The sequence below is a fragment of the Ictidomys tridecemlineatus genome, chromosome 9 (genome assembly GCF_052094955.1).
Source record: "Ictidomys tridecemlineatus isolate mIctTri1 chromosome 9, mIctTri1.hap1, whole genome shotgun sequence".
Lineage (NCBI taxonomy): Eukaryota > Metazoa > Chordata > Mammalia > Rodentia > Sciuridae > Ictidomys > Ictidomys tridecemlineatus.
This window is the reverse complement of record NC_135485.1, coordinates 36,423,872-36,441,179: the sequence shown is the minus strand read 5'-3', so window position 1 is coordinate 36,441,179 and position 17,308 is coordinate 36,423,872. Positions and strand designations below refer to the sequence as shown.

Sequence of the window (17,308 nt, the reverse complement as noted above, 5' to 3'; positions counted from 1 at the left end):
TGTTGTATAAATAGTTTATTTTAAAAAATCTTAAGAAAGCAGAAAGCGACTTTCATTAGCTATATGAAATTTTACAAGTTTTAGAAATCAGTCTATATAAAAAACAACCGAACAATAATTACAGAAGGCTACAAAAAAATATAGGACCAGGATAGTAGGCAGTAGGTAGATTAAGCCCTGAGAATAATAGTTTTATAGTCATTAACAAGAACTTGATGTAGACATTGTATATGAGCATGGCGTTTCATGAAGGAAATTCTAGATGATTGTTAACTGACGATGTTCAGATGCATAGAGAGAGAATTTTAAAAGAACTTCAACAAGAATATATGATCTTACAATAACAGCACCTGGCCTGACTTGGTTTAAACTAGTCTCTTAGTCCCAACTAAAGTCAACATAAATGATTTGTCATAGCAGTAAACTTTTCTATAGACATTCCTATCCTCAAGTGTGTTGAAAAAGAAGTTTTTCTAAGAACTTCAGGGAAACTCCTGGAGAATAATCTGGATGAGTCTAAATCAATAGCTCATGTTTTACAGTCTACCAAACCACAAGAGTTGTTGGAAATTGTAAAAAAGGAGGAACCCTTAAATGGTCTCTGGAACATTGTTTTGAAATTGTCTCATTTTGATGAGGCTATTGTCATTTTTAGAATTTAGAATTTGCTAAGTAGGCTCAGCTGATTCTGTCTGCCTGACCTATGGCTTCTGTATCCAACTGACAACATCTACACTGAAGGAGGCCTCATGAGAGCTCTTCTCTTGACTGAAAGCTAAGAGAGGAACACACCCCTGGTACCTACCCATCTCCTGTAAAGGCTCCACAAAAGGAAAATGCTGAGATGAGCAGAGAGGTATGCCTAACATCTATAGTCAGAAGACCAAAGGCATCTTCCCATAGGAAATAAAAAGCTATTAATATTCACTAACTATATTTTAAACAGTATGATTATTACTGTATTTTACATACATGGTTGCTTAAAAGGTTTGTGGAAATTAATCTATAATTAATTAATATTAATTATAAAAAACTCACAATAAAGGTTTTTTCTTTCAATATGGAAAAACTCCTCCTTGTCTTAACTAATATATCTAAAATTTTTTGCTTAATTAAAAAAATTTTCAGATTGGTACCTGCTTATTTGAAGCATTTCCCAAGAATATGAGATTTCCCAGTGAAATAAATAAGTCACAAATGAACCTCATGATAATGTCTGCATTTCTAAGGCAATTAAAATACTTTTACAAAATCCAAAAAGTTTCGTAAAAGCATTTGATTCTGAATTATGTATTTGACTTTCCTAAACTCCATCTAGGGCAAATCTTGTCTCTCTTTTACAAATGGATATACATACAATAATGGTCATCATGTAATTATTGAATTCTAAGCCTAGTAAAAATGCTGATATCCCTTATAGAAAAACACAAATACTCCTTGCTTCATAGAGGTGCCTCTTTAAAATCTCTCTGCCAAACCTGAAAAACTACTTGCAGCTACAAAGAGGGTACCCTGCATTCTTAATGTTTTGAGAGTCCAGTCATCTCTGAGGCCTCAGTTTCAGTGTAGCCTCTGTCTACAGCAGTTTCATATATAGATATGTTTCCTTGCTCAACAGCACAAGAAGTTGCTGACTTCATTGAAAAGGTAACAGGAGGGTCAGATGTGGGTCTTCTTCCTGATAAGGCAGCTGATTGGTCAGCATACTTAGACGTCACTTCCTTCATCTTTCCGGTCCTTCTCCACTTCTTGAGAGCTTCTGTCCTCTCCTCTGGAGTTAGTCTGTCAAAGTGCTTAGCTCTCAGAATTGGAGAAGGAAACAGGGAGCCCTGAAGAACTCGGTATGTAAACCTAGGTTGCAAAGAACATCACAGAGTTATTTTCACCTCAAAGTCATCATGGTATCCACAAAAAAAAATACTAACCAGTTAGAAAAAGTAAAAGAGTCTAGTGTCTATGTGGCTTTAGAGGTGTAGGGGGGGATGTTAAGTGAATCATAAAATAGAGATAAAAAATAATAGTAAAATCAATTAATATTTGTGAAGCAATTAGTATAGTTAAATGCTATATAAGCATTTGGTAAATAAAGTCTGTGAAAGTAGAGATATTCATAGTTGCTACATTATAAGTTTAGTTAAATGAGAAGAATCAGGCAAAGTGTTGGCATGCAATAAGTACTGAAAAAAAAATTACATTTTTGCATTAGTTTTATAGGGTAATTGTAAAAACTTATCACAACTTTGTTTCTTGCAGAACAAATTGGCCATGAGTATACAGATAAAACATTCTCAAAATTCTTGTGAGTCTTTGATGTATGTTATTGAGATTTATACCATTAGGCAAGAAGCCCTTCTTATATCTTTTCTGTATGCTATTGAAATGATTGAGTGGACCCATGAATCACATACCTAATCCCCATAGAACTAGTAAAAATGTTATCCATGCCAGGGTGCAGTGGTGTATGCCTGTAATCCCAGTGGTTCAGGAGTTAGAGGCGGGAGGACTGCAAGTTCAAAGCCAGCCTCAGCAACTCAGCAAGGCCCTGAGCAACTTAGTGAGACTCTGTCTCAAAATAAAATATAAAATGGGCTGGGAATGTGGCTCAGTAGCCAGTGGACAGGCACCCCTGAGTTCAATCTTGGTATAAAAAATAAAAAGAGAGACTGCTACCTGCCCTTCAGTACATTCTCCCCTTTTTCCTTTTAGAACCTCTGGATTTTAGCCACTGAGAGTCTATAGATTTACATTTTGGCCAATGGATATGAGCAATAACATACAACAACTGGGTAACACCAAAAAAGAAAATGGAAAAATGCTGCTAGCCTTTCACTTTCCCCTTCTTGGGGGCAGGGGTGGGCAAACATGTGGATATGCTCCTCTTCAATATTATGGATCAATTCTGCAATGGGTTGAATGTTTGTCTCCTACAGAATTCATTTTGAAATTAATTGCCATTGTAGCAATATTAAGAGTTGGGACCTTTATGACGTGATTAAGCCTTGTGGGATCCACCCTCATGAGTAGATTCGCCCTTCCACCTCTGCCATGGGAAGATATAGCATTCAAGGTGTCATCTTGGAACTGGAGTACCCAAACGTGCCAGTGCCTTGATGTTGTATTTCACAGTCTCCAGAACTGTGAGCCAATACAGTTTGGTTTACAAGTTACCCAGACTTTGGTGTTCTGTTATAGCAAGAAACAAAAAAAAAAAAAAAAAAAAAAAAACAACAACAAAAACAACAAAAAACAGACCAAGTCAAGGATTTGGGAGATAGAATAGCAGGAAAGGTAGAGGATGGGACCTAGGTCCTTGGATAAGCTCATGAAGTAAAGGTGCCTTGTCTTTGTGGACTGTCAACCATTCTCTTCCAAAAGAGAAAAATAAACCTCCCAGTTGTTTTCCTAAGCTACTTTTGTTCTCTATCAAAACACTTGAAACCAATACTTTAAGTAGCACACAGAATGACTTCCCTCTACTTAACAGAGTGGGCTACCATCCATTTTTACTAGTTGTTTCAAGGATTCCAAACCCATGAATCCACATATCTTCTTGCTGGTAAAACAAATACGATACCTGGGCAGAAGAGCAACGCAGATTGTGAGGATACAAACTAAGTAGAACACTGGATCCAGCATGTGCTCCTGCATAATCCAGTAGGGGTTGGATGGTGGGTTGCAAGTTACACACATGGCTCCAAAAGCCAAGGCAAAGAAAAAGTAGGACAAGATGCTACCAATGATCACCAGCAGGTGAATCCAAGTCTGCAAGACAAGAAGGCAGGGGAAATGCAAGGTGCCATAGCCTGCAAAATCTACTACACAAAAGAAACGGCATCTTTCAGCACTGGGAGAAAGGGTTCAATGGACCTTAGCAAACAAAACGTAAAATACTGACGAGATACAAGAAGATCCTTATTCACAAATGGCTTCTATCACTGTTAAAACTGGTAAAAACTAAATTAAGTACCAAAGATAATCATATTGATAGTTTATTTGTTATAGTCCATGCACCAGAAGATATTTGGATTTTTCTTTTAGATTTTTTTTCATATTGTCACTTGTGGGTCTATTACTTCATTAAGGTAATACCTTAATCTAGTGTTCTGCAAACTGCAGTCATTTACACATGTGGTAGACATTACAGTTGCCCACCCCTAGGCATCCAAGTGGATTCTACCTCCCCTCTTCCACGACATTAAGCATGGCCGTGGGAATTACTTTGACCAGTGCGATGAGAACAGGAAGGGATATGTGAAGTGTTTAGGTTGGAAGCATGTGAGAGGTGGTGTACAACTTTCCATGTTGTCTCGTTTCCTTCCATGAATTCCCTCTAGCAACAATTCCAGGTAGTACAGATATGAGATGCAGCCTTAGCCTCAGAGCCACCCTTCAGAGACAATTGCCGCTGGGGCTTTCTGGAACATCAGCCAATGTTATATTATCAAGAGCTAAATCTGTGTCCCACTACAATCTCGTTATCTTTGAGTTCATGGAAGCTTGCAATATTATTTTTCTCAATGTTTCTTTAAACCAGGCTCACTATTTAATCAAGTATCTTAATTTAGGCAAAAAGGTAGATTACTACTTGAAATGTAATATGTACTATCAGCATCATCTATTATGGTGCTGAGTCTGGGGCCTTTGTTACAAAGGGATAATAGCTAAACTTGATAAAATATAATAGCATCAAACAGACTTCTTTTTTAAAAACATAATCCTATGTATGGATGGACAATCACCTTCATATTATATAGTATTCAATGTTATTTAATGCAGTGTGCAGAAATGTCTAAAATCATAGGGTATACTATTGGTGGCTATGTCATGCTTTTCAAGGAAATGATGCTGTCACTATCTTTTTTTATTTTCTAGGACTATAATTTTCAAACGAGGTCCAACATTTTCTTCTTTTTCCTCCTAAACATGCGAAGTATTTCCCCATGGTAGATATCATCACGAGAGTCACAGTGACTGCTCATTTCTGTAAAATGGACAGTCTGCTCAGGAACTGGTGGCTCACTCCAGAGTTAAAATGTTTAGCTTGATTCCCTCCCTCTTTCCCTGCCTCCCTTCTTTCCTACCCCCTATTTGAGCCCTATTTCCTCAACTTTTTTTTTTAAGATGAGCTTTTGACAAATGAGGTAGTGACTTCATAGAGCTCATACATTTAAATTAATTGACAGAAGAAGTTCATGTCAAGGAACAGTGGTAAAAACAAATCAGGAGGTGAGGGTGGCCATAGACAGGGAGTAAGAGCTTCACACTCAGAACAGCTGACTACTGATGACAAGAGACCTTGGAGTCCAGGAGCTCTGGCATTAGAAACAATTCTCTGATGATGCATTCTCCATAGGAAGGTTGCTGTTTTTTTAGCGTTCACTCCTCTTCTTGGAGGGGGCACCCAGCATTGTGTGGTCCTGGCAACCTATTTCTTTCTCCCCAGCCAAAACCTGCGAATGAAGCTAGGGAGTCAGGATTCCATCACCAGGGACTAGCCCAGTGAGGCAAGAGCAGAACAGAATTGACTGGAGCCAATTCAGACCACACAGCCATCTTGACAAGCATGTCCCTGGTTTCTATTCCCTGGCTCTCCAGAGTCACTCTGGCTTTTCCAGGTTTTGCTTTGCCTTGCTTTGTATTATATGAACATAAAACCATCTAAGTGGTTTAATGAAAGTTTTATTTTTCTCAGGTTAATTAGTTTGTTGTTGCTCATAATCAGTGGACCCCAGCTGATACATGTCAAGTGTTAGTCTCTCAAAAACACTACAAATGCCAGAGCCTGTGAGATGACGTTAGGCAGTAGCTAAAAGTTCCCCTGCAATTGCTTGAAAATGAAGTAGATATTAAAATAACTCCAAGTATTTCAATTCTAGAATTCCCTTTACCTCATCTGATATTTGCACATATTAACCTTTATTACATTTTGGACTTGTAAGATTTGCTTATAGATGATTATGTATAAGCAAAGCAAGTGATGCCACAAATAAATATTCAACTGTACTTAGAAAAACTGCTAAAAGTAATTTGATAAATATAACCTTGTGTATTTTAAACCATAACCTCATTCAGCTATTTCCTGTTTGAAAACCATTCATTACCAGGATGGTGAATATACCCACAATCCTCATTCATCATTCATTTGTCCATTCAAATATTTTCTGAACATCTATTCTGTGCCAGTTTTGTCCCTGATACTGGTATATAGTGGTGAATAAAATAGGCATGAACCTTCCTCACAAAAAATTATACTCTAATGCAGAAAATAAACATGAATCAGATAACCAAAATTAAATTAATTATAAATTATTACTACAGGTCTGAAAATTAGAGAATGGATGCTTAGGGAAAAGCATTTTTGCTGAGACCTAAAGTGACCTAAAATAACGTTCAAATTGGGTAAAATTTATGGATACAAAGGGGAATTAAGAATATTTCCATTAAAATATACAGTGAGTGCCAGGGCCCTGATATAAGAAGCTCAAGGAAGCTGAGAAGCTGAAAAAAGAGATAATATGGTTCCAGCCCTCAAATAAGTGAAAATGAGGCTAGGGACAGAAGTAAGGACACGATTGCATGAGGCCTTACAGGCTATTCCAGGGCTTTCAGAGTATATTTCAAGTGCAATGGGAAGCCACTGAGGAGTTTTACACAAGGAAGAGCAAAAATATTTGTTTTCTTTTTTTAAAAAATATTATGATAAAGGCATAAATTCACTGCTTACTAGAGTCAATGTATCAGGGTTATGGCACAACATCTGTTTTTATTTTAGTTGAAAGACGTCAGCTTGGTCTTGAAGAATGTTGGCCATAGAAGTATAATTATTTTCTCAGCTTGACTCACACCTCCTGGAACCATCCATCATTGATATTACCAAGAGGACCAGGCAGGTGTTTTCTACTTCCGGTAGCAACATTTCAACCTTGGCATCATGGTACTCTATGATCACCAAGAGTAACTGTGAATCACGCTTCTACGTGGAATCACTCTCTTCTCATGAGCACGTAATCTTCTAGGCATGATGGGTTTAGCAGGTTCACTACTAATAGAAGTCACATCCCTAAGCATAAAGACCTTCAGGCTACCTCAGGAGCAGGAAAGTCACTCACCAAACTCTTGCTTTCAATGACCAGATGGAGGAGAATGATGAACAAAGCCGCTGTGTTGAGGGGGTTTCCAAATGTAAAGATGTCAATGTCTGAGCCCTGGTAGGTCTGCAGGAGAAGACAGCAGCAGGTGAACACCACTCGACCACAGCGCAACACAGGCTTGAGTCCTTTCTACAATGTTCCGGGTAACTGTCTTTGAGGATAAATGAACATTTCCAGAAGAGAGACTGATTCCCTCTCAGACACGTCATCTAAGTTTTAAATTTTTCAGTTGGGATTCCTTTGTAATTTGAATCATAATTTATTTTCCTGGAAACTCTTACACATATTTATAGTTCTTTAAGGTATAGACAAATATTAAATTCGTTCCACTTAATACATCTTTGAAGCAGCTATTATGGCTGCCTATGCCTCTCCTAGGCAAATATCCCCCTGTCCTACCTGTATGTCCTCAACTTCATCCAGTCCTCAAATAAACAATCTTATCTTCACCACACTCTTCTGAATACACTACAGGCGGCCTTGTCTATGTTCCTCTTGAAGCATAGAATAGCCAGACTATTCTAGTTAGGCTAATTCAAGTGATTTAATTTGAGTAGTGAATGAGAATTTCTACCTTAGAGATCACCTTTTTTCTTACTTCCAAAACTGTACTTTGTTAACACCATCCATGATGGAGTAAGTGTTTTCCTCTGGGAAGAGGTGTATGCAGATAGGCAGCTAATCCATGCTGCTTTGTGTTTGGTGTTAGGCTAAATTTTTAACATTAATTTTATGTTTCTGTGCTTAGTAATATTTCTTTATCTGTAAAATTGGGTCTTTTAGTTTTGAAGAGACTACTTATGGGAACTTAAATTTAACACTCTGGATGTCATACTGATAGAATTAGTCTAAGACTAATAAAAACTTTCATATTCTAACTTTGCCCCTCTGATATTTGACTAATCTAATTAAATGGTCAGACCTTCAATTTTATTCAAGTCATTGATACATATTATTAAGCAGTTCAGGCTAATAAGAACCAAGAAGTTGGGAATGTAGCTCAAGGGTAGACCACTTGCTAGCATCCTATTATCACAAAAACTAACAAGAAGAAAATAAGAGAACCAAGAGAATTCAACAAGGTATTTCATTTAATCCACAACCTAACATACTATTTAGGGGGTGGTTATAATTTAGTCAATTAACAATCAACCTGATTTTATGAGCAATTTACACTTCTACAGCCTAATCCTGGAGCCAGAGTACAAGGAAGAATGATTCATTGATCAAATACTTACAAAATAAGGCACAAAGAAGCAGACCAGGCTTTGGTAAAATGCATCCAACAAGGTGATCCAGAAGGTGAGGGGCATGTACGCCTGGGAAAGAAACAGTGTGTTAGGGAGGGAGTAAAACTGACAAGGGTCAAGGGTCAAACAGAATCAAGAAACAACACAAACCAGTGCTTGCTTTTGCTTCTCTGAGAGAAAATTCTATTCCTTCATTCTTTCACTCATTAAACAGGGGTGGGGGGGACTTGTCAATAACAGCAGAAAAATGAGGGCAGTTGAATGTGATTTAAAAAAAAAAGTTCTTAAAGAGAATATTATGAAGCTCACTGAATTCATTTAAAATCTAATTTTGTCACTGGATCAATTTCCTTTTGGTGCTGGGGGTCAAACCTGGAGCCTCCTGCATGCTAAGTATGTGCTCTACCTCTGAGCTATATCCTCAACCCCTTTTGGATTGATTTTAAATCTACCTGAAGCAGGGTGAGTAATCCTAACTTTTCATTTCCTATTGATCAGAAAGTACTATTCTGAAAACTTCTCCAAATCCATTTACTTCTCTATATCTTCCACCCAGTTTGCCATCAGCTCCTCTGTAAGCCTGGAAAGCAATCTAAATGCCTCCTTTACTCTCTTTTCTACCCTCATCCAGTCGTCCCATACCAGACAGTTGGCTTTCTAAAATTGTAAATTAATTCATGCTATCTCCCTAACTAATTAAACTGACTCCTTTCAGTCAGTCCAATGCCTTCCTGCTGTGTTTACAATACAATCTTAAGTTCCTTCTCAGGACCTATAGGGTCCTGCATGGTCTGACCACACAATAGGTTTCCAAGATCTCTTCTTACATTATTATCCCACAGCACAGACTTTAATGCCAGATCCATTCCTTCCTGTGCTCTTCTCTCTCTCTATGCTCTTCTCACATGAAGAATGGTTCCTCATTATCCATATCCTATTGTAAATACCACCTCCCCAGAAAGGCACAACACACTAGTCTAAACATCATGCCCACTCATCCCTTACTACCATGGCATCCTTAGCCGTTGCTCATCAGATCACCTTATTTGTTTACTTAATGAAATTCTGGTTATCTCTATTGAATGCAAATTTTATAGAGCATGATTATGACTCTTATTTCAAGTAATCAAAACAGTGTTTGGTACAGAGCAGGTACTAAACAAATATTTATTGGGCTAATAAGCTATTCTATAATAGCTCATGTATTAAACTGCTTCCTACCCAGAGCTTGTAAAAAGAGAGAAAGATCAAGTAGAGACATTAGTCAAATAATGGAAATGGGTCCTCAAAGAAGAGCCAATTCTTATTGAAAGTTAATGTGTGTGAAAATGGATTGAGGCTACATTCAGACCCAGCATGGAAGAGTTGGATGTGTGTTATTGACAGGTGCCATGGGAAAAAAATGGAAACGTGTGTCATATTCCTGAACTAGTTCTTCTTTTCTTGGTATGTTTTTCTTAGCCTTGTTTTCTTTCAGTGCAAACAGAATCTGAAACCTCCTTGAAATGTCTATTGCTTCTTGAAGAATAAAGCCTTATATATACAAATTCCCCATATGCATTCTTCCATTCTTCAAAAAACTATACTTCTTTGTCTTTTAGAAAAATCAAAGCGCTGAGGTTCATTTTCCACTCTATGTTTTCCCAGTATCTCTTACTATTTCCTCATGGGAAATGATGGGATATTCTGTCTGTCTTTCTTCACATGTCCGTTGCTCCTAGACCAGAAGCAGCACGGTCCAATAGAGGAAGAGAGTGTGTTAGAGACAAAGGGACAAAAAGGGATAACCAAAATGCCACTGGACAAGAGAGAAAGATCTAGGGATAAGTTAAACTATGACTTCACACTTCTGGGGGAAGAGAGGCTGTTCAAAAAAAACCGAGATTGAAAAGGTAAAAAGTATGGGCTGGGGATGTGGCTCAAGCGGTAGTGCGCTCGCCTGGCATGCGTGCGGCCCGGGTTCGATCCTCAGCACCACATACAAACAAAGATGTTGTGTCCGCCGAAAACTAGAAATAAATATTAAAAATTCTCTCTCTCTCACACACACCTCTCTCTTAAAAAAAAAAAAAAAAACGAAAAGGTAAAAAGTACACTTCCCCATGGTCACAGGAGTAAAGAGAAAAGAGACAAGTGTAAGATAAATCCGAGACTGGAGGGATTCACTCATGGAATCTCCTGGAAAAATAAATGGAAAATCTGAACATGAAGTAAAAGGAAAGAGGACTGTGTGTGTGTGATAAGAGATAGGGAAGAGGTGATAGCTTCTTGGAAGGGGATCCTCTGACTGTAGACTTCCAGACTCTTCTGGTTGAGGAGATTCTGTAGCCCTGAAGTGTACGTTTTGTGACACCAAAGACAGGAAATGATCTAAACATAAAGCTGAATTTGCTTAGAGGCCGAGTTCAAAGAGAGGACAAATTCTAGAAGGAAAGTCAATGAAATTACCTGTTGTCGATAGCCAAATGCTGGGAATCTGTCTGCTATTATCGTGTTTTATAAAATAGGCTAGCTCAGTAGAATAATGTGGACAGAGAAATAACAGGGTCCAACAGCAGGAAACAATGAGTTCAATTTTCCCAAGAGTAAGAACCAGTTACAATCTTCAGTCTGTACAAATGGGCTTCTAAAACACTAGCTATAGAAAGTTTGAAAGCCTCTCTTCTTTCCCCAATTGACTTTAATTTAACTTAGGCCTAAGGTGCACCCTTAACAATATCAACCACAAAATCCTGTTATCCTGGCCTTGAACTTCAAGTCACACTGGACTTCTTTAGGGAAATGCCATATAGTTTCTTGATTTGAATGAGCTGGATGATCTTCCTGAAGCCTGAATATATGACTTCCCTGTGATAACTCTTCCAGACAGCTAAAGATACTAGGTAATTTTCCCTTCCATGAAAAGCTGTTCAAGTCAAAATAAAGTTAGACTGATGAAAATAAATGCATCATTTTACAAATTTCTCATTTCCTCAAGTTTCTGTTAATTCTGGGGAATAAAATAAAAATATGAAAAGCTGAATGTGGTTAGAAATTTTACATGTATTCTTTTCCTTAATCTTCCTATCATGTCCATATAGTAAATAAACTGAAACACAGACAAGTTAAATAACTTGGTCACATGCCACAGACCCAGAATGAGAGGTCTGGCTAAATACGGTTAAATAGAACCCATAACATCTCACACATGCTGATCCATGTCAATGTCAAGTGGAGCCAACACACAGATTTCCTATGATATGTGTCACTTGTTCTGTCCACTACTTCTAGAGCAAACCCTTTGTCTTAATCCATTGAGTCCATCTCTGTCCTGGGGAGTGATGGTTATCCCAGACATGGTCAAAAAGAAACTGATCCTTCTAAGCACAGTGATAAACACAGGAAAATACATGTGACAAGCTAGGCCAAGAGTCAGAGCCAGGAAATTTACAGTTGCTTGAAGAATAACAATGTTCTATCACCATTACTCCTGGATTTTGCAGCTATGTGAGCCAATCCATTTCCCTTTTCCATCAAGCTAATCTGAGCTAATATAATGGGATATACATATATATGTGTACATATATATATACTTAGATAATATAAATATTTAATATAACTATGTAAATATTTATACATATATGTATTTTACATATATGTTTTATATATGTATATATGTATGATTTGGAAGGGGGTCATTTAAAAATGTTAGTCAGAACTCTGGCTAACAGAGTTCTCTTCTCAACCCTGAAACATTGGACCAGGTAGACCACTTGGCTTTGTCCACTTACAGGTGTCAAAAGCTCCTGGTTCAGCTCAGTCCCTGAAATCCTAACAACGTTTTTCTGACAGCACTTTGGATTTCTGACCATGAGTGGGAAACTCAAGATCTAAAGAGCACATCAGAAGCATCAGAGTTCTTGCTGCCACTTAACACAAAAGTAGACAGCAGGGGCTTAGGGATCAGGCTTCAATTATGCCACTCATTAGCTCTGTGACTTGACCAGATTACCAAAGGCAATTCCTTATACTTGACTTTCCTCATCTGCAAAGTACAGATTACAATAGCACCTACCTTGCAGAGATAGTTTGAGAATTAAATTTATGCATGTTAAGCATTTAGAAGAGTACCTGACATTGTATAAATGTTCTTAAGTTCAATATTAAAGTTGGCTACTATTAATTTTATAAAAGAAGAACTAGAAAGAAAAGATTTTTTAGACAGACCCCTACCTCTTAATAGGCAATTACAGTCCTCTATGTAAGAGATAATGAGGGAATGATAGAAGCAAGGGATTAGCTGTCTGATTTTTGGAAAAATAACCTTTTTGAAGTTCAGATTCCCTATTTAAAAATGGAAACAATACTGGGTTCTATCTCAAAAGGTTTTCTTTAAGATAAATAAGGCCTGGAATATTTAATAGTTAGCAGAATAAATGGTACAGTAGGGTCTAATAAATGCTAAATAGTATTAGCATTATTAGTTGTGGGGTTGCAAACATGGGATTTCTTCTTATGAGTAACAAGGACTTTAATTGATTTATCCATGTTCATATCAGAGATGAGTAATTTAGTATCTGCCCTGGAGTAGAGATCCTTTAAAACAATCAGACATTTTAAATAGTTCTGAGTAGACTGCAATATTTGGATTGGGTTGATTGACAAATACACTGGCTTTGACCATGGGGTGCATCTAAGCCTTTTTGCCTTGGCACTTACCTCTGATTTCTGACCACTCTGATAAAGTTCAGGCAATTGCATGAGAGTCTCTGCAGACACATCCTTCTCCAAAACACCATAAATGACGGGAGGAGCAGATGTGAAGAGGAGGTTGAAGAAGATCAAAACCCAATAGTCAGTCATGGATGTTCCTGAAAACCCACAAAAAAACTGGTACCAGAAAAGGAGGTTCACATAAGCCTAGGACATAAAGAGAAACATTTGGATCTTAGAAATGGCAGTGTATACTGTAACCACACATTCTACATGTTGCAATTTTAAGCTGTGTAACCTCAGCTGCTCTGCAGAAAAGCAAGGCCACAACTTGCCTGGCAGTTTTTTTTTTTTTTTTGTAAATGTGTTATTAAGTAAAATAAAGATACACACACACACATACACACACATATAAACACAACACCCTTAGTAGGTGTTGATGGCACTATTCCAAATGCTTTACAAATAATTCATTTAATCTTCATAACAACTTGGGAATTCATTTATTCCATTTTACAGATGAGTAAACTGAATGCAAAGGACTAAATGTTTGTGCACTCCCAAATTCATATATTCAAATCTTAATCCCCAGCGTGATGGTATCAGGAGGTTGAACCCTTGAGAAATAAGTAGGTTATGATGGTAGAGCACCCTGATCTCAGATTTCCAGCCTCCAGAAACTGTGAGAAGTAAAGTTCTGTTGTTTATAAGCCATCCATCTTTGGTGTTCTGTTACAGCAGCCTGAACAGACAAACACTGAGGCACAGTGAGGCTGAAGAATTTACCCAAAGCCACCCAACTGATGAATGACAGTCAGTGATCAACTGAGACATTTTTGTTCTAGATGAAGAGAACCTAACCCAGAGCCTGGCACAGAGCAGGCACGACACAAATGTTCATTTTCTTGTTTTCTGCTTTCATAGTTATTTCTCAGTGGTGAGATGGTACCAACAGAGTGGCCAACCATCCCAGTACAGTTGAGACTGAAGGATTCCCAGGCAGTGAGACCCGCATGCTAAAACTGGAAAGTCCCAGGCAAACCTGACCAATAGGGTGCTCTAGAAGCCAGGCACATGCATCCTATGTGGTTTTACTAGTACTTCCTCTCAGACAAACCAAGCTCTCAAACTGAGTAAGGCAGAGGAAAAGACACTGGGCTTAGGTTCAGAGGGTTTTGTTTCAAGGCTTAACGATACTGCCTATTGATTAGCTTTAGGTCATTTTCCCAATCTTTCTAAATTTTGGTTTCCTCTTGTGTAACCCTAACCCTAACCCTAACCCTAACCCAGGACTTAACATCAAGATCAAGTTAGAAAGTATTCAGGCCTTGTGAAGTGTCTTACAAATGTTAAGATGACATTGGCATCACGAATACACGAGAACACCTTATATCGAGGGCCACAATTCTTAGATTAGACTTTCATTGTAGCGTATGGACATGTACTATGCTTGGATCCCGAAAAGATAAACATAGTAGATACACGTGGCTTGACACATTACCCTGGGATATGGATCCATAGTCTTCATCAATATCTCAAAAGCCTGACACCCAAGAAATACAATCTCAAAAAGATAAGCTATTTTAATGGCTTCTACTCTTGGTTCATTTCTCCATAGCTTATAAAATATCCACTGATTAGCTAGGTAAGTAAGAAATAGAGATCAAGTCTACAGGATATCAGTATAAATGAGTATCTAAGGATTATAAAGCCGAAATGGCAGGTCCTAATTCCCTGGTGGTACACTCCGCTAACTAAAGTGCTCTCCATCTCCAAAAACATGTAGTTTCTTTTCCTGTTATTTCTGCTTATTAACCCTTGGGTTTAATCTCAGATTAAAAGCAGGAAGGTAGGAGTGGTTTGCATCACAATAGGAAAAAGATAGAAATAAGCAAAGTATTCAAAAAAATAAATACTTGGGAGAGGGACTCCTTTCTAAAAATCATGGAACATTTCAGTCAAAATTTTAAAAGTTATAACTTTTCTCAGAATCATAAACTGAAGCAGAGACTTTATATGTTCAAATATTTTTATAAAGTGTCTGGGTATAATTAAACTTTGACTAAATGTGCTAATGTGACTTAGTAAAGAACTTCCTAAAAAGTTCATTGTGCCCATATGAAAAAAAAATGTTCCTGCCCTTGCTTTCTCCTCTCTCTCTCTCACACACACATACACACATACAGAGAGAGAGAGAGAGAGAGAGAGAGAGAGAGAGAGAGAGAGAGAGAGAAATCTAAATTATCCATTTACATATTGGGATATCTTAAAAATGACCTATTATTTTTCTCTAAAGATGATATTTCAATAGAGTGATATAAACTAGTCTACTACTTACATGCTATATGTGGACTTTAAAGATGGAATTGGCCTAAAAAATCATGATGTATTTATATAATCAACCCACTAACAAGATATCTAAGTGAATCAATGTGAAGTCAACCTGATTTTATGAGAAGGAAAGGAAATATAAATGAGATGCTGAAGAACAGAAGTTAGAACTTCCAGTCAAATTCTGCCCTTTTGGGAGTTACATAATCAACAGAAAGGTCCATTACTATTAAGTAACTACCAAGCCCAAATAGACTACATAAGGTGGATAGAAAATTCCCAAGGCTGTGAGTGTTGCCTCCAGGCTGGACATGATATGGGATTTCATCCGTATCTGTCTCTAGTACACCACAGGAGACATTGATTGAGGACAGCAGATATTTTTTTATCTCCAGTAAAATGGAAGCAAACCTTTTCATTTTATACTGTCAGCATTGAATGTTTCATAATTCTGTTTGTCAGAATCTTTTTATAGAAGGCCAAAAATTGGATTTTAAATGAACCAGACAGGACTTAATTGAATTCAAATGCATAGGGAGTACCAGGGACAGGCATTGCAATTTGCTGTCAGCAGTTCAGACACACATGCTCCCAGATTATTTCTGGTAAGACAGCAGGACTGCTTCTGCGTGTTCCCCAAACACCAATAGTGTGAGCTTAGCCTAGGACAATTGTCCTTGATACAACCAAGATCAAAACAGGGGGATGGGGAGGGGACAAATTCTTACATACCACATTTTTGTAGAAAAAATAGAGGATCATGTTGGAAAGTCGTGTGTAACACCAGTGTCCATGGACAAGAAGGAGCTTGCTCAGATGTCTGAACCGAGAAATGGCGAAGTCACTGGCCATCACAGCCTGCAGACGCAATGGGGAGAGAAAGCCACCCTGAGCAACAGAACCTGTTACAACAGCCACAGCCTGGCACGGACTGCCTGACCCCCATTACACTCCAACTAATCAAATCTACACTGCAAGTAAATAAAAAGAGAACACAAACACACACACACACACACACACACACACACACACACACACACACAGCAGCAATAACAAAACCAAACCATATACAAAGCTAATACTACACTTTCTGAAATGGTCACATGAAATAAGACTTTGGTTCCTAGTATGCAATAGAAATCAGGTCCCTTAGCAAGAACTTTGTCTTCTGCATTACAATATGATTTTGCTTCTCTCTCTCTCTCTCTCTCTCTCTCTCTCTCTCTCTCTCTCTCCTTAAATATTTATTTTTTATTTGTAGTTGGACACAATATCTTTATTTGTTTATTTTTATGTGGTGCTGAGGATCGGATCCAGGGCCTCGCACGTGCTAAGCAAGCTCTCTATCGCTGAGTCACAACCCCAGCCCATGTTTTTGCTTCTCTTGAGTGAAGAAAATATTAAAAACTCTTACAGTCAGGACTTCTTATACCTTTGTATAATGGATCAAGCAAAGAAGAATCCAAAGCTCTCATCTTTCATGGAGATGTTGTCATATATAATTCTTGGGAAACCTTGCTCTAATATTCCACTTTCTACTGACAGCCCTTGATCCATACATTAAATAGAGTCTTTCAGATTACACGCTTTTATCTGAAGTTTGTGCCTAAAATACGAAGGAACACACACACACACATACACACACACACACACACACACACATAGGCAAATAGGATACTCCCATCTCCCTCTTGCTAACCCTCTCACATCCTCCCCTTTCCCTTCCCTTCCTTACTCATCCTAAAGATCTTTATATATTTATTCAAATTCGTATGGTTTTCCTCAGTGTCAGAACTTACATAGCTATTGTAGGGCTAAAAAATAAAATCCCATGATTTAAATATTCTCTATTTTTAAAACAGACTAATGACCCATACAACTAAA

The 17,308-nt window shown here is 37.8% G+C and overlaps 1 protein-coding gene across 1 annotated transcript in view; it reads right to left on the bottom strand.

The window, feature by feature from the left end:
- Atp10d (ATPase phospholipid transporting 10D (putative)) overlaps positions 1 to 17,308 on the bottom strand; it is a 103,104-nt gene continuing 85,796 nt past the window's right edge. Inside the window, exons 18-23 of the mRNA XM_005319973.5 lie at positions 16,157 to 16,282; positions 13,100 to 13,300; positions 8,390 to 8,470; positions 7,110 to 7,214; positions 3,575 to 3,762; positions 1 to 1,851 (exon numbers count right to left, since the gene is read on the bottom strand). Of these exons, the coding sequence (XP_005320030.2) occupies positions 1,521 to 1,851; positions 3,575 to 3,762; positions 7,110 to 7,214; positions 8,390 to 8,470; positions 13,100 to 13,300; positions 16,157 to 16,282 (1,032 nt within the window). The 3' untranslated portion in view covers positions 1 to 1,520. The remainder of the gene's footprint in view (positions 1,852 to 3,574; positions 3,763 to 7,109; positions 7,215 to 8,389; positions 8,471 to 13,099; positions 13,301 to 16,156; positions 16,283 to 17,308) is intronic.